This window comes from Coregonus lavaretus (assembly GCF_964263955.1).
Source record: "Coregonus lavaretus genome assembly, chromosome: 3".
Lineage (NCBI taxonomy): Eukaryota > Metazoa > Chordata > Actinopteri > Salmoniformes > Salmonidae > Coregonus > Coregonus lavaretus.
Window position 1 is genome coordinate 11,807,529 of NC_139990.1, and position 23,860 is coordinate 11,831,388.

Sequence of the window (23,860 nt, forward strand, 5' to 3'; positions counted from 1 at the left end):
ATATTCATGCATGTTGATGATGTTTTCTTATATGTCAGATATTGTTGTTGTGGGGGAGGCCGGAGGGAGGTGCTCATTTTGGAAGAGGGTTGCTATTTTCACCCCTACGTGGAGCAGGCCTTTGATGACAAGTTGCTGAAGTACCAGCCCCCCATGTCACACCTGAATAGCCTTGGTTATCAGTGCAAACGTAGTGCTGATATTTGGGAGTCTTGCCCATGTACAGTTGAAGTCGGAAGTTTACATACACTTAGGTTCATTAAAACTTGTTTTTCAACCACTCCACACATTTCTTGTTAATAAACTATAGTTTTGGCAAGTCGGTTAGGACGTCTACTTTGTGCATGACACAAGTAATTTTTCCAACAATTGTTTACAGAGATTATTTCACTTATAATTCACTGTATCAAAATTCCAGTGGGTCAGAAGTTTACATACACTAAGTTGACTGTGCCTTTAAACAGCTTGGAAAATTCCAGAAAATGATGTCATGGCTTTGGAAGCTTCTGATAGGCTAATTGACATAATTTGAGTCAATTGGAGGTGTACCTGTGGATGTATTTCAAGGCCTACCTTCAAACTCAGTGCCTCTTTGCTTGACATCATGGGAAAATCAAAAGAAATCAGCCAAGACCTCAGAAAAAAAATGGTAGACCTCCACAAGTCCGGTTCATCCTTGGGAGCAATTTCCAAACGCCTGAAGGTACCACGTTCGTCTTGCAAGTCGAAGAACACCATCCCAACCGTGAAGCACGGGGGTGGCAGCATCATGCTGTGGGGGTGCTTTGCTGCAGGAGGGACTGGTGCACTTCACAAAATAGATGGCATCATGAGGAAGGAAAATTATGTGGATATATTGAAGCAACATCTCAAGACATCAGTCAGGAAGTTAAAGCTTGGTCGCAAATGGGTCTTCCAAATGGACAATGACCCCAAGCATACTTCCAAAGTTGTGGCAAAATGGCTTAAGGACAACAAAGTCAAGGTATTGGAATGGCCATCACAAAGCCCTGACCTCAATCCTATAGACATTTTGTGGGCAGAACTGAACAAGCGTGTGCGAGCAAGGAGGCCTACAAACCTGACTCAGTTACAGCAGCTCTATCAGGAGGAATGGGTCAAAATTCTCCTGTGGGAAGCTTGTGGAAGGCTACCCAAAACGTTTGACCCAAGTTAAACAATTTAAAGGCAATGCTACCAAATACTAATTCAGTGTATGTAAACTTCTGACCCACTGGGAATGTGATGAAAGAAATAAAAGCTGAAATAAATCATTCTCTCTACTATTATTCTGACATTTCACATTCTTAAAATAAAGTGGTGATCCTAACTGACCTAAGACAGGGAATTTTTACTCTGATTAAATGTCAGGAATTGTGAAAAACTGAGTTTAAATGTATTTGGCTAAGGTAGTTAGGCTGACAGTACGTAGCCTTCAGATTGCAGGCCTGCATAGGAGAAAGGCAAAGCAGCTAGCGAGGTACTGCTCTGTGTCAGCTGTCATGGGTAGCCTTGCTGTATGGAGAAGAAGTTGCTTTCTGTATCCATGTGTCCATACTGTATATCAGTGGAGGCTGCTGAGGGGAGGACGGCTCATAATAATGGCTGGAACTGAGAGAATGAAATGGCATCAAACACATGGAAACCATGTGTTTGATGTATTTGATACCATTCCACTTATTCCACTCCAGCCATTACCACGAGCCTGTCTTCCCCCAGTTACAGTGCCACCAACCTCCTGTGTTGTATATCCATGACCTATGAAATGCTTGAATCCTTCTCAACTGTAATGTGATTTGTTGATTCAAAATAATATTTACTATATTTGTGTAGGTCAATGGGTTCCGTTCCAGTTTTCTCCCACAGGTCCACATTTCATTTTTCAGGTTGTCAGTCCATCCACCATGTTCGAGATCCTCCTGAAAAATAAAAAGATGAGTGGTTGGATTGGACACCCTTCAGAAACCGACATCCATCATCACTCGGCAGTCCCTGCCCACTGGGCACACATTGGTTAAATCAACATTGTGTCCATGTCATTTCAATTAAATTACATTGAACCAACGTGGAATGGACATTTAATTGACGTCTGTCCCAGTGGGTGAAATGGAACCCACAGGGGAAAGGAAACAGAGGGTGACCCAGAAACACTTGGAGGAGAGACGTCCAGACTACAGACTGAGAGCGGCCTCAACTGGTGTGACCTGGGAAAACTAGCTTCAAACCGAGTGAGATGTAGGACAATCAACAACAGACTATGGGCTTAAGTCAAGTAAGTCTGTGTGTGTGTGTGTGTGTGTGTGTGTGTGTGTGTGTGTGTGTGTGTGTGTGTGTGTGTGTGTGTGTGTGTGTGTGTGTGTGTGTGTGTGTGTGTGTGTGTGTGTGTGTGTGTGTGTGTGTGTGTGTGTGTGTGTGTGTGTGTGTGTGTATGTGTGTGTGTGTGTGTGTGTGTGTGTGCGTGCGTGCGTGCATGCATGCGAGTAGAAAGACGGAGACTCCACTTCACTTTTTGTACAAAATAAATTAGCTTTTATTTTGAAGTAGAAAAAGACAACATTCATAAATTTTATAAAAAATACAAATAACATTGGCAAACGGAAACCTTTTCAGAGATAGTTAAGGTGCCTTTTACAGTATTTCTGCAAAACCTTTATAAGAGTTTAAGAGTCCTTCAAGTTACTCTGCATTTGACCTTTCCATCACCGACAGCAGCATAGTATAGTCCCACCAAGGATCCAGATTAATTACGATAGCTGGACCTCTGTGATTGCATCAGAGTGGATTGTCTTCATGTTAGTTGAGGATGAGGCACATGTTGAGATGATACAGTACGTCAGGTCTCACAGCCAATGACAGAGCTTACTCCAGCTGATTCCAAGATGGCTGCCTTCTGGAACAGTACATTCTGATTGCTTCTTATCTGAAGTGCAAGTGATGATGATGATGATGTGTATTTGTATGTGTTACAGTTATATAGGACAGTGTGTGTGTGTGTCTCCATCCTACAAGTCGACAGGCCTGTGTGTGTTGTGTGTGTGTCTGTGAGGACAGCAGGCGTGCAGCAGCACCTTGCGTATGTCTCTGTTCCTCAGGCTATACAGCAGAGGGTTGAGCAGAGAGTTCCCCGCCGCCGGCACTAGCGTAGCGTACGTATACAGGGGCGAGCTAGATGCATCACCCAGTAAACCATAAAGGGCGAAGGGCGTCCAGCAGCTGACGAACACGCCGAGCACTAACAACAGCCGAGAGAGGCCCTTCCCCCGGCCCCCGTGCTTGCTGGCATACGATTGGTTGTCAGGCAGGAAGTGCCTCTGCGTGGCGATGGCGTGGGCGTGCCGCCTAGCAACGCGGCAGATCCCGGTGTATAGCTGCAGCGTTACCATGACGACCAGCAGGAAGCCGCCGCAGAGCAACGACAGGTACGTCTGTGTCAGGGGTCGTGCCACGGAACAGGATGTGATGTCGTTGAGGCAGTGCCACCCCAGCAGCGGGCCCGAGCCGATCAGGCACGACCCCAGCCAGACGAGTGCCAGCAGACCAGCAGCGCATCGACGCGAGTGGCGGGAGCCGTAGGTGAGGGCGTGGCTTAGCGACAGGTAACGGTCCAGGGCCACGCCCATCAGGCTGAGGAGGGAGGCGGTCAGTGATGTCGCCAGCAGCCCTGAAGTCATCAGCTCTGACCAATCAGTGGGCTCCACACAGAACAGGAAGAGGAAGTGGAGGATCAAGGCCACGCCCGCCAGCAGGTCGGCCAATGCCAGGCTGGCGAGGAGCAGGAAGACAGGAGCACGGAGAGAAGGCGTGGCCAAGATGGCCGCCACTACAATGGTGTTCTCGGACACAATGAGGGTTCCGGAGACGCACAGTGCCACTCCCCATAGGCTGAGAGGAGGGGCCTCAGGAACGGTTGTGGGATCTGATTGGTCCAGCTGGGAAAGGGGCGAAGACATCCCTGAACCTGATGACTCCTCGAACCAGATGTCCATGTTATTCTGGGTCATCATGGGTCAAACACACAACACCTGAGAGAGAGCGAGAGAGAGAGAGAGAGAGAGAGAGAGAAGACAGAGATGTTAATACACAATGTCATGGTACTAAAAGTAGCAAGTCTCCCTCTCCCTCTGTTCCTGCATGTGGTTTCTTATTGTTACGTAACAGCAGCAGACAGACACCCTGCACTGGGGCTGCATCTAGTCTACAGTAGCTTCCTCTCCTCCTCTCCTGTCCTGCATCTCAAATAGTCTACAGTAGCTTCCTCTCCTCCTCTCCTGTCCTGCATCTCAAATAGTCTACAGTAGCTTCCTCTCCTCGTCTCCTGTCCTGCATCTCAATAGTCTACAGTGGCTTTCTCTCTTTGCCTCCTGTCCTGCATCTCAATAGTCTATAGTGGCTTCCTCTCCTTGTCTCCTGCATCTCAATAGTCTACAGTGGCTTCCTCTCTTGGGTCTTAGGCCACTTCGTTATCTGCCAAAAGGTCCGGGCCTTTATGGCACAGTAGGTAGTACACTTGTACCACAGTGTTACTGGTCCATCTCAAACGAGAGACTCCGCATGCTCCTCACATTATTATGGGACCATTCCATTGCCTGATCTCTACTCTTCTCTCCCTGAAGTGTGCACTTGTTCACTCCTCTCAAGCAATGTAAGAGACATATGGTGAAGACGCCCTGTCTAGCCTATATGTATGTCTAGCCAATGCTTTAAAATACACAAGGGGGAGTGAACGAGTACACACTCCAGGGAGAATTGGAATGCAGCCCTTCTGGTGTCTCCTCTCCACTCTTCTCCTATAGTGCTGTGTGGAGTGTTGTGTAACAGATGTCCACTAGCTTGGAAAACCATGTCCTAGTGCTTTATCGCTGATATCATTTGAGGTTTACATACACATGACATACACCGCCCCCACACACAGACAGACATACAGACTTATGCTACAGAAGATCTCACCGCCCCCACACACAGACAGACATACAGACTTATGCTACAGAAGATCTTACCTTCTAACAAGACCTTGATTACGATTCTTCCAAATCAGCTCTGTTGACAGAGAATCCAGGAGACAGGAGACTGTGATGCGGTGATGCTGTCTGTGTCCAGGTTGTCTCTGGTATATCAACGGTCGGTAATATCTCAGTAAGGTTTGTCTGTCTCCATCAGAGTAATAACATATCCTCCTTACGATTAGGTTCTCTCCGTTTCTCTGGTGGTGAACGCCAGAATGACTGGATGGCTCTCCTGCGCGCAGGTTCCTTCACTAGGGAAGGTCTGACTGACGTCAGTGGTGGCGGGCTTTAGCCAATGAGGTGCTCGGAGAGTTGGGGGTGTGGGGGTGGGATGGGAGGCTCCTGTAGAGTAATTTCATTCAGAAAAATGCGGCAGCTTCCCGCCCCTCCCACTGCGGCTTGCCTCGCGTGCAGCTTTTCCTTAAATAATGTCCGAAAGGCGCTTCCTAAACATACGCACGCACGCACACACACACACACACGCACACACAGGGCAGTAGTGATTCCGATAAGTGTAAATGGTTGAGAGCGAGAAGAGGGCGTAGCGGGGGCTCGCACCTTGAGGAGCTGTCCAAGGTGCTGAAACGCAGTTGTATGCTAGAACTTGCTTGCATAATCGATTGTTGTGATTGTTTTTTGGCGGTATTGAGTAAGACTATAAAAATGCATTTGAGGTCATATGTGTAGTTGTCTCTGAAGAATTAGAAAAGTTAACCGTTGAAACGTGTACGTCATTCAATAAGCAAGAGCAAAATGGGATCTAAGTGCATGAATAGCCTGCATGCAGTGTCCTAAGGTGAGTCACTGGCTAAGCACCGTTTGTCTCGGATGAATCATACATTAACATTTCGTGACCTTGGGACTATAAGATTCTATATGCGCAAAGCATGGTTCTGAGATATTGAGCATCAAAGTTTTCACATCCCAGAACTCAAAACTGTTTTGTAGTGATTTGTTTTTTCTTAAAGGTACCTCAAGTGTAGAGTATCAAAATATTGTGACATTTGTAATCCGTTTTTTTAGGAGGGTTGCAATCGCAGATAGAACCTGGCTCCGAAATGTCAGTCTGGGTTCAGCCATAAGGTTTATCTGACACTTCTGAATTAGACATTAAGACAACTGTAGCTATTTGAATACATAAATGATAGAATAACACTATTTTACCAAGATAGAGTCAGAGCACATTAAGAAATGTATTATGATCATCAGAAGAATTACTGTCATCACTGAACAATGACGTGACAACATCAACATCAACTTTCTAGTTTTTCATTTTTTCACTTAAAAATGTATTTTTTCAAATATCTATCTTCACAGACATATGAAGAACCTTCTAAAGATCAATTAAATATGACTATCAATTGGCCAAAATGTCAGATAGAACCTTATAGTCGGAAGGTCTCGATTTGAGAAAAAGTGCGTAGGCTATATATCTATCTCTCTAGGCCTACATGTCCTTGGGTGTTTTGAAAGGCACGAAATTAATAATGTATAGGCTTACTATCTATTTTGAATCATGAACAGCTGATTAATGTTGATTGGTTAATGATGTAGGCTATCAGATGAGAGATGATTGATAGATATATCTGGGAAACCCGGTCATGGATGAGTTACCTGGCAACTGGGATTGTCGGTTTCCCCGGTAATAAAAAACAGCGTGCGTGGGCTGCAGTGGTTGCTGCAATGTGTCTGCGTGATTACGCACGGGCCACGGCACTGCGCAGAGAGGGGGACCCTCGTTTTGTCGTTGACATAGAACCATGTAAGGAAACTGACTTCCGGTTCTCTTTGGGAGAAAATAAAATGTATAGCATTACGTCATTTACACATTAGAGGGAAAAACTGAGAGAGGGAGAAGAGGGAGAGGGAGATATTATAGTCCAGCCTATTATATTACACTGAACAAAAATATAATCGCAACATGCAGTCATTTCAAAGATTTTACTGAGTTACAGTTCATATAAGGAAAGGAGTCAATTGAAATAAATTCATTAGGCCCTAATCTATGGATTTCACATGACTATGAATACAGATATGCATCTGTTGGTCACAGATACCTTAAAAAAAAGGTAGGGGCCTGGATCAGAAAACCAGTCATGCAGCATGACACATCTCCTTCGCATAGTGTTGCTCAGGCTGTTGATTGTGGCCTGTGGAATTTTGTCCCACTCCTCTTCAAAGGCTGCTCGAAGTTGCTGGATATTGGCGGGAACTCGAACACACTGTCGTACGTGTCGATCCAGAGCATTCCAAACATACTCAATGGGTGACATATCTGGTGAGTATGCAGGCCATGGAAGAACTGGGACATTTTCAGCTTTCAGGAATTGTGTTCAAATCCTTGCGACATGGGGCTGTGCATTATCATGCTGAAACATGAGGTGATGGAGGCGGATGAATGGCACGACAATGGGCCTCAGGATCTCGGCAAGGTATCTCTGTGCATTGAAATTGCCATCAATAAAATGTAATTGTCTTCGTTGTCCGTAGCTTATGCCTGTCCATACCATAACCCCAACTCCACCATGGGGCACTCTGTTCACAACGTGGACATCAGCAAATCGCTCGCCAACATGACACCACACACCCTGTGTACCATCTACCCGGTACAGTTGAAAACGGGGTTAATCCGTGAAGAGCACACTTCTCCAGTGTGCCAGTAGCCATCGAAGGTGAGCATTTTCCCACTGAAGTCAGTTACGATCCCGAACTGCAGTCAGGTCAAGACCCTGGTGAGGACGACGAGCACGCAGATTAGCTTCTCTGAGACGGTTTCTGACAGTTTGTGCAGAAATTATTCGGTTGTGCAAACCTACAGTTTCATCAACTGTCCGGGTGGCTGGTCTCAGACGACCCCGCAGGTGAAGAAGCCGGAGTTGGAGGTCCAGGGCTGGCCTGGTTACACGTGGTCTGTGGTTGTGAGGCCGATTGGATGTACTGCCAAATTCTCTAAAACGATGTTGGAAGTGGCTTATGATAGAGAAATTAACATTACATTCTCTGGCAACAGCTCTTTTATTTCAGCTCATAAAACATGGGACCAACACTTTACATGTTGCGTTTATATTTTTGTTCAGTGTACTTCAGCCCTCTAGATGTCACTGCAATTGGATGGAGTGTTGCACCACAGTAACTGACTGAGCTAAAGCCTAGGCAGCAACCAGAGGAGCTAATGCAAGTATTCAGGTTTCAGGCAAGAATAACCTCCTAATCAAGTACGTGTTGTTCACCGAACCCCCTTTGTTACGCTACCTTTGAACACCTAAATGGGCTTTTAGGCAGAAGAAGATAACTGTGTGTTTACGGTATTTAACGGGAAGATGGAGAGGAGACAGGCGGTTAGATCTGTTCCTTACCGTCTGACTGCCCTCAGGTGCTGTTAACGGGAAGCTCAAGCTCGTGCTCTCGTGACTGCGGAAATTCCTCGGTTATCTAACACGTACACATACTGCCTCTCCACCTACACACACACACACACACACACACACACACACACACACACACACACACACACACACACACACACACACACACACACACACACACACACACACACACACACACACACACACACACCTCATTGACACTGCAGTACAAATCGATGTGTGAGAGGAGGGAGAGGATGGAGAGGAGGAGAAAGGAGAGGAGAGGAGAGGAGGAGAAGAGGTTGGGTTGTGTGTGGGGGGGGAAATGTGTGTGGGAGGAGTGTATGTGATGGAGAAGGCATGGGTTTGTATGAGGTGAAGGTGACAAGTGTTTATTGACTTAAAGCATTATTCATTGCAATGTGCGTGTGTCAATCAATATGTTAATTATACAGTTAGAAAATCAATGTATAGACAGGAATTAACAATACATTGCATATATACACCACATAAATACGCATTTGACAAAATACACATGTCTATACAGTACCTGTAGTATCTGTGTCGGAATGATAATCAGCGTGTGTGGGTGCACACGCCTGTGTGTGTGTGTGCGGGCATATGAGTGTGTGTTTGTGTTTGTGTGCATGTGTGCGTGCTTGCGTGCATGCTTTTGTGTGTGTGTGTGTGTGTCCCAGGGCTCTGAGGTAAACAGGTGTCAATCTGTCTCCGTGGTGTGTGTTTCAGGGTGGTGGAGAAGGGGAGGGGGGTGGCTTGGTAACCAAGTAGACTAGGGTTGAGTTACACCGGTTCCTGTCTCTCTCTTTCCCAAATGCAGATGACTCCTCTCCTCTTCATTTAATATTTTCTAAAGCTAGAAACCCATTTATTTTTTGTTGAGTTTGAGGCCTCTGCAAGGGAAGCAATCTACAACCAACTGAAAAGTACTTAATCTTACATTTGGAATGTTCTGAAACATTCTGGAACCTTTTGGAACCTTCTAGAACCTTGGAACCTTATGATCCCTGTGGACATCTAGGAGCCACCCGAGGAACTGAAGCTATTTTTTGCTTTTCTCTGACTAGTCTGTGGTCTCTACCTGTCTGTACTGGTCTTTGCTGGTCTGTACTGGTCTGAACTGGTCTGTAGTGGCCAGGATGCGAGGGTTAGAGCTAAAGGCCCTCGGTGCAGCGTTGCTGGTCCTCGCAGTGGTGAGCACCTCTCACTGTAAGTCGGACTCTTCAGGTAGGTGTGTGTGTGTGAGTGTTTGTGTGTGTGTGTGTGTGTGTGGTCTATCATTTTAACTTCCTGACTCTCAACTTTGACCCCTCTGTTCTTCTTGGCCCCACTTCCATTTATAGTATTGTTTCCTCCTTCCCTTGATTCCTTCCCTTGTCCCTATTCTTCATGACATCTAATCTGAAATGACAGGATATGTGTAAGCAAATGAAACATAGGTAGTTTGGCGAACAATGCTCAGACCCCCTAAATGCCTAGGGTTTAGCTCAATGCCTAGGGTTTAGCTCAATGCCTAGGGTTCAAATCATCCCTAGGGTTTAAATCAATCCCTAGGGTATAGCAATTTTTTTGCCATTTTGTCTTTTTCTGTGTTCCTCGCCCCATCTACTATTGGTTGTGTTTGTTGGATGAGTAAATTATTTTGGACTAAAGATTTTGTGACAAAAGTTCAAGTAATCTTGAATGATGCCTTGATTCCTGTTATGAGGTTTGATCTTGAAAGCAGAGATCCTCCCTGAGCGTGTGTGTTAGTCTACCCTAGTAGATTGATTGACAACTGTCGCCTCCAATAGACTGCTCCCAGGCTGAGTCATGTGACCTGTGTGTTGGAGACTCCACCCTCAACCTGACTGGCTGTGTCTGGAGTGTCTGCGGGAACAGTGAGACACACACACACACACACAAACACACACACACATTTAATAGAAATTGGATCCCTTGCTGTAGGTAAGACAACCCTCCAGATCTTTACCAGATGATTCAATTATTCAGTGTGTCAGGATCTGACCTACGCACACGCACGCGTGCACGCGTACACACACACACACACACACACTCACACACACACTCACACACACCCCTTTCCTCCTCTCTCTCGTAGGTAATGATACTGGGTGTGTATCTGATCAGGATGATTCTCAGAACTGTAATGTAACAAATGACCCAGCCATGTGCACAGGTGAGTAACACACACACGCACAGGCACACACACACACACACACACACACACACACACACACACATACACACACACACACACACACACACACACACACACACACACACACACACACACACACACACACACACACACATTCCATAAAATAGACAATGTGAGTAAAAACTGTTAGATAACAATAACATTGATTACATTTCTTTATGTGTTTTCAGTCATAGAGATTGCGGCAGAAGGTGAAGGGGACTCAGGTGAGTTTGACCTCACCATTCCTTCACTCCATCCATCCCTTATTGATCTCTCTATTATTACTCATCCCTCTCCCCCTTTTCTCTTCCCATATATCTCCCCCTGTCAGATAAGTCTCCTCCAGAGCCGTCAGAGTTCTCCCAGGCCAGCTTTGACCTGTCCAGTTTCATAGGAGGCATCATCCTGGTGCTGTGTGTCCAGGCTGGGGGATTCTTCACTATGCGCTTCCTCAAGAAAGATGCCACCTACGACCCCATGTGAGTGAGGGGGGAAGGGGGGGGGGGGGGGGGGGGGGGAGAGAGAGAGAGAGAGAGAGAGAGAGAGAGAGAGTGTGTGTGTTTGCACCATAGTGACATCTAGAGAGCTGAAGTAATATATAATAGGCTGAACAATAATCTCCCTCTCTCTCTCTCTCTCTCTCTCTCTCTCTCTCTCTCTCTCTCTCTCTCTCTCTCTCTCTCTCTCTCTCTCTCTCTATCTCTCTCTCTCTCTCTCTCTCTCTCTCTCTCTCTCTCTCTCTCTCTCTCTCTCTCTCTCTCTCTCTCTTTCTCCCCTCCACAGAGAGCAGCCAGCCTAGAGGAGAGGAGAGAGAGAAGAGGAGGACAGTGGAAGATGAACGAGGGAGGGATGAGGGGGGAGCTGTGACTCACAATGCTGTCACCATGCTTTGTATGACGTCAATCTCACATACAGTGTGTGTGTTATACTTATTTTTGTGTCCCAGATGTGAACCTGTCGGTCATTTTGTGTGTTTGACTGACTGTCCATTATGTTGTGTAACTCCTGTTTGTGTGTGTGTATTCCCTTTTTCCTGTCAGTTGGCCTAAATGCCTTCTGAATTTACATTTGTCAAATAGTAATGTCTTAGAGGGTTGTAGTTATGTGAATGTGTAATGATTTTGAATCGTGTTTAAACATGTTCGTTAATTAGTGTTGTTGAACTGGTTTGGCTTGAGCTGCATTCAGGAGGGAGGGATCTGGGATCTGTTCTGTGTTTTTGTGTTTATGAAAATAAAGATAATGCTAAATAATAAGTGTTTATGTGAGTGTGTGTGTGTGAGAGAGAGAGAAATAAACAGGGAGAGAGTGAGTTAAAAAGGATTGTGTATTTAGATGTGATGATAAGGATATGAAGTAACATTGTGCTGGGTGACTATGGGTTCCTCGACATGAGGCTAGTAGAGCTGGGTGTGTCTGGGTTCCTCAACATGAGGCTAGTAGAGCTGGGTGTGTCTGGGTTCCTCGACATGAGGCTAGTAGAGCTGGGTGACTATGGGTTCCTCAACATGAGGCTAGTAGAGCTGGGTGACTATGGGTTCCTCAACATGAGGCTAGTAGAGCTGGGTGACTATGGGTTCCTCGACATGAGGCTAGTAGAGCTGGGTGACTATGGGTTCCTCAACATGAGGCTAGTAGAGCTGGGTGTGTCTGGGTTCCTCAACATGAGGCTAGTAGAGCTGGGTGACTATGGGTTCCTCAACATGAGGTTAGTAGAGCTGGGTGTGTATGGGTTCCTCAACATGAGGCTAGTAGAGCTGGGTGACTATGGGTTCCTCAACATGAGGCTAGTAGAGCTGGGAGACTATGGGTTCCTCAACATGAGGCTAGTAGAGCTGGGTGTGTCTGGGTTCCTCAACATGAGGCTAGTAGAGCTGGGAGACTATGGGTTCCTCAACATGAGGCTAGTAGAGCTGGGTGACTATGGGTTCCTCAACATGAGGCTAGTAGAGCTGGGTGACTATGGGTTCCTCAACATGAGGCTAGTAGAGCTGGGTGTGTCTGGGTTCCTCAACATGAGGCTAGTAGAGCTGGGTGACTATGGGTTCCTCAACATGAGGCTAGTAGAGCTGGGTGACTATGGGTTCCTCAACATGAGGCTAGTAGAGCTGGGTGACTATGGGTTCCTCAACATGAGGCTAGTAGAGCTGGGTGAGTATGGGTTCCTCAACATGAGGCTAGTAGAGCTGGGAGACTATGGGTTCCTCAACATGAGGCTAGTAGAGCTGGGTGTGTCTGGGTTCCTCAACATGAGGCTAGTAGAGCTGGGTGTGTCTGGGTTCCTCAACATGAGGCTAGTAGAGCTCGGTGACTATGGGTTCCTCAACATGAGGCTAGTAGAGCTGGGTGACTATGGGTTCCTCAACATGAGGCTAGTAGAGCTGGGTGACTATGGGTTCCTCAACATGAGGCTAGTAGAGCTGGGTGTGTCTGGGTTCCTCAACATGAGGCTAGTAGAGCTGGGTGACTATGGGTTCCTCAACATGAGGCTAGTAGAGCTGGGTGTGTCTGGGTTCCTCAACATGAGGCTAGTAGAGCTGGGTGTGTCTGGGTTCCTCAACATGAGGCTAGTAGAGCTGGGTGACTATGGGTTCCTCAACATGAGGCTAGTAGAGCTGGGTGACTATGGGTTCCTCAACATGAGGCTAGTAGAGCTGGGTGTGTCTGGGTTCCTCAACATGAGGCTAGTAGAGCTGGGTGACTATGGGTTCCTCAACATGAGGCTAGTAGAGCTGGGTGACTATGGGTTCCTCAACATGAGGCTAGTAGAGCTGGGTGTGTCTGGGTTCCTCAACATGAGGCTAGTAGAGCTGGGTGACTATGGGTTCCTCAACATGAGGCTAGTAGAGCTGGGTGACTATGGGTTCCTCAACATGAGGCTAGTAGAGCTGGGTGACTATGGGTTCCTCAACATGAGGCTAGTAGAGCTGGGTGTGTCTGGGTTCCTCAACATGAGGCTAGTAGAGCTGGGTGACTATGGGTTCCTCAACATGAGGCTAGTAGAGCTGGGTGTGTCTGGGTTCCTCAACATGAGGCTAGTAGAGCTGGGTGTGTCTGGGTTCCTCAACATGAGGCTAGTAGAGCTGGGTGACTATGGGTTCCTCAACATGAGGCTAGTAGAGCTGGGTGACTATGGGTTCCTCAACATGAGGCTAGTAGAGCTGGGTGTGTCTGGGTTCCTCAACATGAGGCTAGTAGAGCTGGGTGACTATGGGTTCCTCAACATGAGGCTAGTAGAGCTGGGTGACTATGGGTTCCTCAACATGAGGCTAGTAGAGCTGGGTGTGTCTGGGTTCCTCAACATGAGGCTAGTAGAGCTGGGTGACTATGGGTTCCTCAACATGAGGCTAGTAGAGCTGGGTGTGTATGGGTTCCTCAACATGAGGCTAGTAGAGCTGGGTGACTATGGGTTCCTCAACATGAGGCTAGTAGAGCTGGGTGTGTCTGGGTTCCTCAACATGAGGCTAGTAAAGCTGGGTGTGTCTGGGTTCCTCAACATGAGGCTAGTAGAGCTGGGTCACTATGGGTTCCTCAACATGAGGCTAGTAGAGCTGGGTGACTATGGGTTCCTCGACATGAGGCTAGTAGAGCTGGGTGACTATGGGTTCCTCGACATGAGGCTAGTAGAGCTGGGAGACTATGGGTTCCTCAACATGAGGCTAGTAGAGCTGGGTGACTATGGGTTCCTCGACATGAGGATTTGGTATTTGGTATTTGGTATTTTATTAGGATCGTAGAGGGAACAGAGCATGGATTGTGGACCAGTAGCCAGGTTCAGTTGGACATAATGTCCTGGTGCTATTGGTTGGTTGGCTGGTAGGTTGGCTGGTTGGTTGGCTGGCTGGATGGTTGGCTGGTTAGTTGGCCAGTAGGTGGTTGGTTGGTTGGCTGGCTGATTGGCTGGTTGGTTGGCTGGTTGGCTGGTTGGCTGTTTAGATGGCTGGTTGGGACTGTTTGGGGTTATTCAGCCAGAACGTAATTTCTGGACTGATTGGTTATAAAACCTCCCAACTCAGTGAACTGAAATCCCACAAACAAACTGGCTGTCCTCCAGTTCTACTGACAAAGGACTGAATGCTGGACTCTCTCTCTCTCTCTCTCTCAAAAACACACACACACACACTGACAAAAGGCTTAGTGCTGGAGTTACCCACTCACAGACACATACACACACACACACACACACACAGTCTCTCTCCCTCTCATTCTGAAACACACTCACACACTCTCTCTCTCTTTTAACCACACAGACTGTCAGTACACGCTGTTCTGTGCTAGTGTAGCTGTGTTTGTGTGAGACTGTGTAAGTGTATCAATTTCTCTCTGTGTATGTGTGTGCTTTAGACTGTGTAGGCTTACCTATGTGTGTTTAAAAGGTGTGGGCAGCTACTGTAAAGTACCCCACCTAGCCATATGGCCAGATATCCGTGAAGGAAATGTTCTAACCTCTATCAAATACAACTCTTTCTCTCTCTCTCTTTCACACACACATACAGACACACACACACACCTTTTTATCAAACACAGCATGATACTGTCTGATAATACTTATTATGATGGACCACAAAATATACACACAGCAAGCCACATCAGCTTTCTCTCTACCACCCTCTTCAATTTCCCTCTTGCTTTCTGCAAATAATGAAACTTTTACTATGTTTATTCAAATATTATGAATGGAGTTCTGGGCTGTTGTGACCACCACATGTTGAGACACTGTGTTTTTCTAATGCAAATGCAACTAAGCTAATGAACCGGCCCACACACACTGCTCCTGTCCGAACCGATTATTGATTATTATTAAGGCTATGCTGAATCGTCCTAGAAAATAAAGAGCAAGAGGCGCGTAAACATATGCGTAGGCTACGTGTTTACAACATCCCATTATATGTTGTAAACTTCGTATAAAACTCTAATAGCCTACACCTTTCTCGAATGCTATTTATTTTGTGCTCCATTTCGTGTTTTGCATCCTGCCTGGAAAAGAAGGCGTATTCGCGTTTACACAGCAGTCTACCGTGTCTCGTCAACCTCACCAAGTTCCACCACTCCGCTTGGACTTTTCAGACACCAAAACTTCTCCCGGAGAAAATATCCACCAATACTGGACATCATTGACGTAGGTATGAACTGTTATTTGTCTTTTTCCCCCAGCGTGTTTGAAAACTTTAACAGTTTCATTCCAGTTTATGAGCAAGTTGGGACAGGTGCGCCTTCTCTCGCACTGTGTGTGTTATGTGTATTGTGCATGTTTGCTTTTAGAAGGTGTGTACCGAGGTCACAGGTGCCTAACAGACTTTTCACTAACAAGTTAAAACAGGCTGTTGGGGAACTGTTGTAGTGGGGAAAGCTCGCGCGCCGCGGATGTTGCGCTTTGTATCCTGATTGCAAAACAAACTTAAAAAACACACGGAAGGTCTGAGCGCATGCACAAACTGCACAGGTGAGACCACCGTTTACATGTGGTCAGACCATACACACACACACTATAGAGATTATACAATAGCCTCATTTTAGGAGGAAGTAGCAACTGATAAACTAAGTAAACCGATCCCTGTGTCAGGCAGTCTGTCATACTAGTACTACTGTACTTTACAATGTCATCTCTCTCTCTCTCAGGGTGATGGAGGGAGAAGGGGAGTTGTTGGACCTAAGTCACCTGTCAGAGGCAGAGCAGGCTTCCATATTGGAAGTGTTGCTAAGGGACTCTGAGCTGCGTTCCCGTGATGAAGGTCGTTTAAGGTCAGAGGTGATTATTATTTAACCCTTTAGGTCCCATATGGGCATCAAGTTGACTGATTGATTGAAGTTTTTCCAAATATAGAGGGCTGTCAAACCCAGGGGCTGTTAATGTTATCCACAGAGGGCCGGTGTGGGTGCAAGTTGGTTTTTTCCCCCCTGCACTTACACACCTGATTCATATAACTAAAACATTACATTGTTTTATTTGACATTTTAGTAATTTATCAGACCGATTTTTCTAAACTGACTTTCAGTCAGTGCATTCAACTAAGTTTAGTTGTGAAAACAATCACATGACTGTCATTGCAAGTAACCCTCATTAATAAGTGGTAATATAAATGATATTATAAACTGGGTGGTTCGAGCCCTGAATGCTGATGGGCTGACAGCCGTGGTATATCAGACCGTATGCCACGGGTATGACATTTATTTTTACTGCTCTAATTACGTTGGTAACCAGTTTATAATAGCAATAAGGCACCTCATGGGTTTGTGGTATATGACCAATATACCATGGCTAAGGGCTGTATCCAGGCACTCCGCGTTGCATTGTGCGTAAGAACAGCCCTTAGCCGTGGTATATTGGCCATATACCATACCCCCTTGGGCCTTATTGCTTAAATATAGTGAACATGATGTTTAAACCTCAGGGCCCTGCAGCAGAAAGAGGCGGACCCGGTGCGTTTGAGGTCACTGTCGGGCGCGTGGTTTAATGAGGAGAGAAGCAAATGCCACCGAGGCACGAAGGATGGCGTTGACATCGTACAGGCCTCTATACGACGCAGGAAGCCAAGATCAGGTCAGACTACACACACATACCAATAATAGCCAAGAAGCAGGACATTGGTATAGATTGATTGATTAATTAATTGATTTATTGATTGACAGATTTGCCTCTGAGTGGGGTGTTTAACGGGCAGACAGAAGATGCTCCTCCCACTAACAAAGACCCAACTTCTCAGATAGATGACAAGAAAGAGGAGGATGACACGAGAAGGTAAAGGCAGTTGGTAGAGCATGGCGTTTGCAACGCCAGGGTTGTGGGTTCGATTCCCATGGGGGGCCAGTATGAAAAATGTATGCACTCACTAACTGTAAGTCGCTCTGGATAAGAGCGTCTGCTAAATGACTAAAATGTATAATAAAGAGGGGTTGGATTGTGCTGTTATATTTGTTTGTGTGTGTTTTTACACAGCCACCCCAATCCGATGTATTGAAATATCTGATACATATCTGATCTTTTGCCCAATGTGTAAACAGCAAAAAGCACACAGAATCTGATCTTTTGAGTTCTGAGTCTTACCACATTTGTTACCATGACAACCATCCAAAATGTAAGAAACAGGAGCATTGCGTCTGTGCTATTTGAGAGGCTACATCAGTGTGAATGTGCAAATCTGATATGGTTCACATGTAGAACTGAGTGTGGACATTCAGACAAAAAGATCAGATATGGAGAAAAAAAATCTGAATGGTGTTCTTAGAATGACTGTATAAACATACCCTTAGTGCTTAAAGAAGTGCGTGTATGGTTGAATAAGTACTTGTATGTACAGTTTTAATGTATGTAGTTTTAAACATCTCAGTTACAGGAGTCAAAATCGTCACACACCTACACCCAGAACCAGGAGCCCAAACACACAGGTTAGTCATGTCAGTGTGTGTGTGTGTAGGAGGAGGATTGTCTGTCTAGTTGTGGAGAGGTAATCTCTTCCTCTCTTTCCTTCCAGAGTCTCCAGGACAGCAACAGCATCTCATCTTCAGGTACACATTCCTCCCTGTCTCTCTCTTCATCCCCCCCCCCCTTAATTTCTCACCCCCTCCTCCACCGCACTCTCCCTCTCTCATTCTGTCTGATTAATGTGTTTGTGTCTGCACCTTCCAGAGTATTACAGCAGGAGGAATGGACACAGAGAGGAAACACTGCAGGTACAGTCTACAGACACTCACCAATATCCTTGTTTGGGGATAATAACGTTTTATCCTACTATTGCCTCTTTCTGTTCTAGAAACCTGCTGACTGTGTGTGTTCCCATCTGTGTGTGTGTAGGACTCAGAAGGAGACAGAAACTCTGTGTCCAGTGGTGTGACAGATGCTGATCCGATGCCTCTAAGGCCTGGGAGCTCAATCAGCAGTCTACATTCTAACTACACAGTGAGACACATACACACACACACACACACACACACACACATTATATACATACATACACTACCGTTCAAAAGTTTGGGGTCACTTAGACATTTCCTTGTTTTCGAAAGAAAAGCAAATTTTTTGTCCATTAAAATAACATCAAATTGATCAGAAATACAGTGTAGACATTGTTAATGTTGTAAATGGCTATTGTAGCTGGAAACGTCAGATTTTTAATGGAATATCTACATAGGCGTACGGAGGCCCATTTATCAGCAACCATCAGTCCTGTGTTCCAATGGCACGTTGTGTTTGCTAATCCAAGTTTATCATTTTAAAAGGCTAATTGATCATTAGAAAACCATTTTGCAATTATGTTAGCACAGCTGGAAACTGTTGTGCTGATTTTAAAGAAGCAATAAAACTGGCCTTCTTGAGACTAGTTGAGTATCTGGAGCATCAGCAATTGTGGGTTCGATTACAGGCACAAAATGGCCAGAAACAAATAACTTTCTTCTGAAACTTGTCAGTCTATTCTTGTTCTGAGAAATGAAGGCTATTCCATACGAGAAATTGCCAAGAAACTGAAGATCTCGTACAACGCTGTGTACTACTCCCTTCACAGAACAACGCAAACTGGCTCTAACCAGAATAGAAAGAGGAGTGGGAGGCCCCGGTGCACAACTGAGCAAGAGGACAAATACATTAGTGTCTAGTTTGAGAAACAGGCGCCTCACAGGTCCTCAACTGGCAGCTTCATTATATAGTACCCGCAAAACACCAGTCTCAACGTCAACAGTGAAGAAGCGACTCCAGGATGCTGACCTTTTAGGCAGAGTTGCAAAGAAAAAGCCATATCTCAGACTGCCCATCTTAATCTTTTCGTGGTATTGGCCAGTCTGAGATATGGCTTTTTCTTTGCAACTCTGCCTAGAAGGTCAGCATCCTGGACAAAAAAATTGCTTTTCTTTAGAAAACAAGGACATTTCTAAGTGACCCCAAACTTTTGAACAGTAGTGTACATACACACAAAACACTGACGTTTTTTTTTGTGTGTGTGTATATAGTTGAGTGGCAGTATGATGAGTCTGTTCAGTTCGGGGGAGTTCGGAGCAGTGGAGGTGAAAGGGCGTGTCCTATTCTCATTGGAATATGACACTCAGAGGGAAGAGCTACAGATCAGAGTGTGTCGCTGTGAAGACCTGGCCGCCGCACGCAAGAACCACTCCGACCCGTAAGTAAAGTAGGGTTGCTATTTCGAGGATGCTTACAGGCATCATTGATGTGAACTATCCCTTTGAGAAGCACTTGTTTTGTGTTAAGAAGTGTGTGTGTGTTGTAGGTATGTGAAGGCATATCTCCTGCCTGATAAGTCATCTCACAGTAAGAAGAAAACATCAGTGAAGAAAAAGACTCTCAACCCAGTCTTTGACCAGACACTGAAAGTGAGAGCACACACATACACACACACACACATACACTGTCTCTCTCTTTCTCGATTCCTTTCCCTCAGCATCTGTCGTGTGTCTCCTCTCTCTGTCTACTTGCCGGTCTGTCTGTCTCTCTCTGTCTTTCTGATGTACATGTGAATGTATTTATCACTTGTGTGTCTCTCAGTATAATTGTGTGTGTTTCAGTATAAGATCAGTGTGTCAGAGGTGCGTGGCAGGACTCTGAACCTGTCTGTGTGGCACGCTGCCCCCCTGGGCAGAAACCTGTTCCTAGGAGAGGTGGAGCTTGAGCTGGCTCACTGGGACTGGACACACACGCGTTCTGACTGGTACCAGCTACAGACACGGGTAGGACACCCCCCCCCCCCCCCCCCCCCCAACACACACACAGCATGCAGTAAGTCCTACATTGTATCTGGTCTTAACTGGCAAGGAGGAGAGAAGATGCTGAGAATTTCAACTAACTCTTATGTAACCCTTCTAACCTAATCTCTCCTCTCTTCAATCTCTCTCTCCTCTCTTTTTCTCTGTTCTCTCTCTCTCAGGTCCAGTGTAGTCCAGAGTCTATCAGTAGTCGAGGAAACATCCTGCTCTCTATCAAGTTCACCCCAGCAAGATCTGAGGGTGAGCTGAGCTCACTACGCTCGTCACACATGGCACTTTTTCTTTCTCTCATACTCTGTCTGAATTTACTCTGAACTTATTCTGTGTGTGTGTGTGTGTAGGTGGAGGTCTACCTCTAACAGGGGAGCTACACATCTGGCTGCGGGAAGCGCAGGGTCTTCTCTCCACCAAAGGGGGCACCGTCGACTCCTTCGTCAAAAGGTGAGTTAGGGGTTAGAGGTCAGGAGTAGGAAGAAAACCTGCAGTGTGGCTGATCTCAAGGTCTGGATTTGAGGAACGGGGGTCTAGAGTTAGTGGGATAAGACTGTTTACAGTATAGCGGAATGTGTATAATAACTGTTCTTTAACCCTACTTTGACTTTAATCCAAGCTACGTGCTGCCGGACACCAGCCGGTTGAGTGGTCAGAAGACCCGCGTAGTTAAGCGGTCGGTCAGTCCGACCTACAACCACACCATGGTTTACGACGGGTTCCAGCCTGCTGACCTGCGAGAGGCCTGCGCCGAGCTGACCGTCTGGCACCGTGAAGGGTTAAAAACACATCTGCTGGGAGGGGTCAGACTCAGCCGTGGGACTGGTGAGATATATATATATATATATATACACACACACACACACACACACACACACACACACACACACACACACACACACACACACATACAAATAGATAGATACGCACTGTGTATGCACAGATGACATTGTAACAAGGTTTGTGTTACAGGTCTGAGCTATGGAGTGGCAGTGTGTTGGATGGATTCAACAGAGGAAGAAGCCACTGTGTGGAACTCCATGATCCTGAACCCCAACCACTGGATGGATACTACACTACCTATCAGAACTAACCTGGCTGACCGCCCAGAATAACACAGACACACACACACACACACACACACACACACTACACTTCCCATCAGAATCTGTACATATAAAAGGTAGTGTTGCTGGTAATATGTGTTGGGTTTTGTTGCCTACAGTAGGATACGTATGGGTATAGTTTTAGCCTACCTGTAGGACTAGTTTTAGAGACCCAGATTAATCAAATACATTTCAGTTAGGGAAGTGTAGGGCTATTGTTTAAATTAGGATAGGGTCAGCTATACTTCCCCAAGCCTAGCTAGTGGTGTATAAATACCCAAATGATCACTGTTGAATTGCACAATAATAAGGAACAAGAAAGAGGAAACTAGGGGGAGGAAATGCATGTGTGTTAGTTAACAAAGACATGGACTCTTAATCAGTGTGGTGTTATGTTAAAACTGCTGTATAAAATAATGTGTAATCTAAAGACGTGTCAAATACATATGTCAAGTAAACAATTTTAAAGTATTTGAGCTGTGTTTAATTTAGCTTGGAGTTGGCACTTTTTGGACTATTCCACAGTATGAGCAGTGTTGCCAACTTAGCGACTTTGTCACTATATTTGGCGAATTTTCAGACCCCTCTAGCGACACATTTTCAAAAAAGAGACTAGCGACAAATCTAGCGACTTTTTCTGGTGTTATTGGAGACTGACGTGAAAGCACGTATCGTTCTTACTCTGCTCAACGAGCAGCGGGTGCTTTGTTACCCCCGTCCCAAAGTACTCACAGGCGGCCCAGTCCTTGCGCAGGATTCCCTCCAGGCTGTCAGAGCAGGAGATGTTCACCCCTCCGCGTCCAGACTGCAAATGAATTGCGCATGCGGGAAGCAGCCGCTGGCTGATTCCGCCCTGGCTTACATTCAGGGCAGAATGTAAATGTAGGGTGTTTTTTACTCACGTTTTGTCTTTCCCACAACGTTATTCCTCTCCTACAGCGTCCATCACAATTACATGCACATGGTCAATTATGCAAATTAGGTGATGACATCATTTAGCGACTTTTAGGACAGCCAATAGCTAATTTCCTTACTGAGGAGTTGGCAACACTGAGTATGAGTCATAATACCCATAAAACCTAGCGGTCAAGCAAGGAAATTGTTAAAATCGTTTTTCCACCATTCATTTTTCCCATAGGGGATTTTAGAAACACTTAAAATATGGGCTGTGTTTCATGGTAGGCTTACCGTGGCGTGACGTTTTGATAACCGTCTAAATCTCTATAGGACAAGGTGACTTATCAATATAGTCACCTCCTATTTACCCCCCAAAAATGAAACACTAATTAGCTGCTAATGTGGCGATCGTAAAATAACTACAAATGCCATGATCTGGACGAGACTGCCGACTCGAGGCAAAGGTCATCTCTGGATTAACTATCTGTTAGCTAAATGTAGTAATGAATAAATTGGCTACATTTCTTTAAATGGACAATGCGGTGAACCTGTTAGCAAAGATGACAGCTAGAAATTAAGTGCAGGAGCTTGCAGGGATTTGTAGTCTTGCATGATGTCTACTTTAATGCTAATTAGCATTTTCGTATCAGAGTAAATAGAGCTTAGTATTGATAAATCATCTTGCCCGGGAGAGATTTACAGTGCATTAGGAAAGTATTCAGACCCTTTGACTTTTTCCACTTTGTTACGTTAAAGCCTTATTCTAAAATGGATGTGTCATACATATGTCAAGTAAACAATTTAAAGTATTTGAGCTGTGTTTAATTTAGCTTGGAGTTGGCACTTTTTGGACTATTCCACAGTATGAGCAGTGTTGCCAATTTAGCAACCCCCCCCACCAATCGACACACAATACCCCATAATGACAAAGCAAAAACAGGTTTAGAAATGTTGGCAAATGTATTAAAAATAAAAAAAACGAAATATTACATAGGTATTCAGACCATTTACTCAGTACTTTGTTGAAGCACATTTGACAGCGTTTACAGCCTCGAGTCTTTTTTTATTTTTATTTTTATTTCACCTTTATTTAACCAGGTAAGCCAGTTGAGAACAAGTTCTCATTTACAACTGCGACCTGGCCAAGATAAAGCAAAGCAGTGCGATAAAAACAACACAGAGTTACATATGGGGTAAAAAACATAAAGTCAAAAATACAACAGAAAATATATATGCAGTGTGTGCAAATGTAGCAAGTTATGGAGGTAAGGCAATAAATAGGCTATAGTGCAAAATAATTACAATAGTATTAACACTGGAATGATAGATGTGCAAGAGATTATGTGCAAATAGAGATACTGGGGTGCAAAAGAGCAAAATAAATAACAATATAGGGATGAGGTAGTTGGGTGGGCTAATTTCAGATGGGCTGTGTACAGGTGCAGTGATCGGTAAGGTGCTCTGACAACTGATGCTTAAAGTTAGTAAGGGAGATAAGAGTCTCCAGCTTCAGAGATTTTTGCAATTCGTTCCAGTCATTGGCAGCAGAGAACTGGAAGGAATGGC

At 45.4% G+C, this 23,860-nt stretch overlaps 3 protein-coding genes across 5 annotated transcripts; 2 read left to right on the forward strand and 1 right to left on the reverse strand.

Moving 5' to 3' along the window:
• Positions 1–3,002: 3,002 nt before the first annotated feature.
• On the reverse strand, positions 3,003–4,004 carry gpr3 (G protein-coupled receptor 3; the record flags this gene model as incomplete). The annotated part of the gene is made up of 1 exon (XM_084158080.1): positions 3,003–4,004. The coding sequence occupies one exon, from the start codon at positions 4,002–4,004 to the stop codon at positions 3,003–3,005; it is 1,002 nt and encodes a 333-aa protein (XP_084014206.1).
• Positions 4,005–9,525: 5,521 nt separating this feature from the next.
• On the forward strand, positions 9,526–11,836 carry cd164l2 (CD164 sialomucin-like 2; the record flags this gene model as incomplete). Its single annotated transcript, XM_084153940.1, has 6 exons — positions 9,526–9,613; positions 10,180–10,266; positions 10,488–10,565; positions 10,778–10,813; positions 10,921–11,068; positions 11,373–11,836. 6 exons carry the CDS (start codon positions 9,526–9,528, stop codon positions 11,386–11,388), a joined length of 453 nt encoding a protein of 150 aa, XP_084010066.1. The 3' UTR covers positions 11,389–11,836.
• Positions 11,837–15,317: 3,481 nt separating this feature from the next.
• On the forward strand, positions 15,318–23,259 carry sytl1 (synaptotagmin-like 1). Of its 3 annotated transcripts, none has more exons than XM_084155296.1 (15): positions 15,318–15,712; positions 16,209–16,331; positions 16,982–17,130; positions 17,220–17,328; positions 17,918–17,975; positions 18,062–18,095; positions 18,217–18,260; positions 18,382–18,486; positions 19,533–19,699; positions 19,808–19,910; positions 20,103–20,264; positions 20,462–20,540; positions 20,642–20,741; positions 20,911–21,116; positions 21,264–23,259. In XM_084155296.1, exons 2-15 carry the CDS (start codon positions 16,213–16,215, stop codon positions 21,404–21,406), a joined length of 1,578 nt encoding a protein of 525 aa, XP_084011422.1. In that variant the 5' UTR covers positions 15,318–15,712; positions 16,209–16,212; the 3' UTR covers positions 21,407–23,259. The 3 variants fall into 3 exon arrangements, with proteins under 3 accessions (XP_084011422.1, XP_084011423.1, XP_084011421.1); XM_084155297.1 differs by having other exon boundaries at positions 15,601–15,708; positions 21,264–23,101; XM_084155295.1 differs by lacking the exon at positions 15,318–15,712 and adding an exon at positions 15,901–16,032 and having other exon boundaries at positions 21,264–21,867.
• The last annotated feature ends 601 nt before the right edge of the window (positions 23,260–23,860 follow it).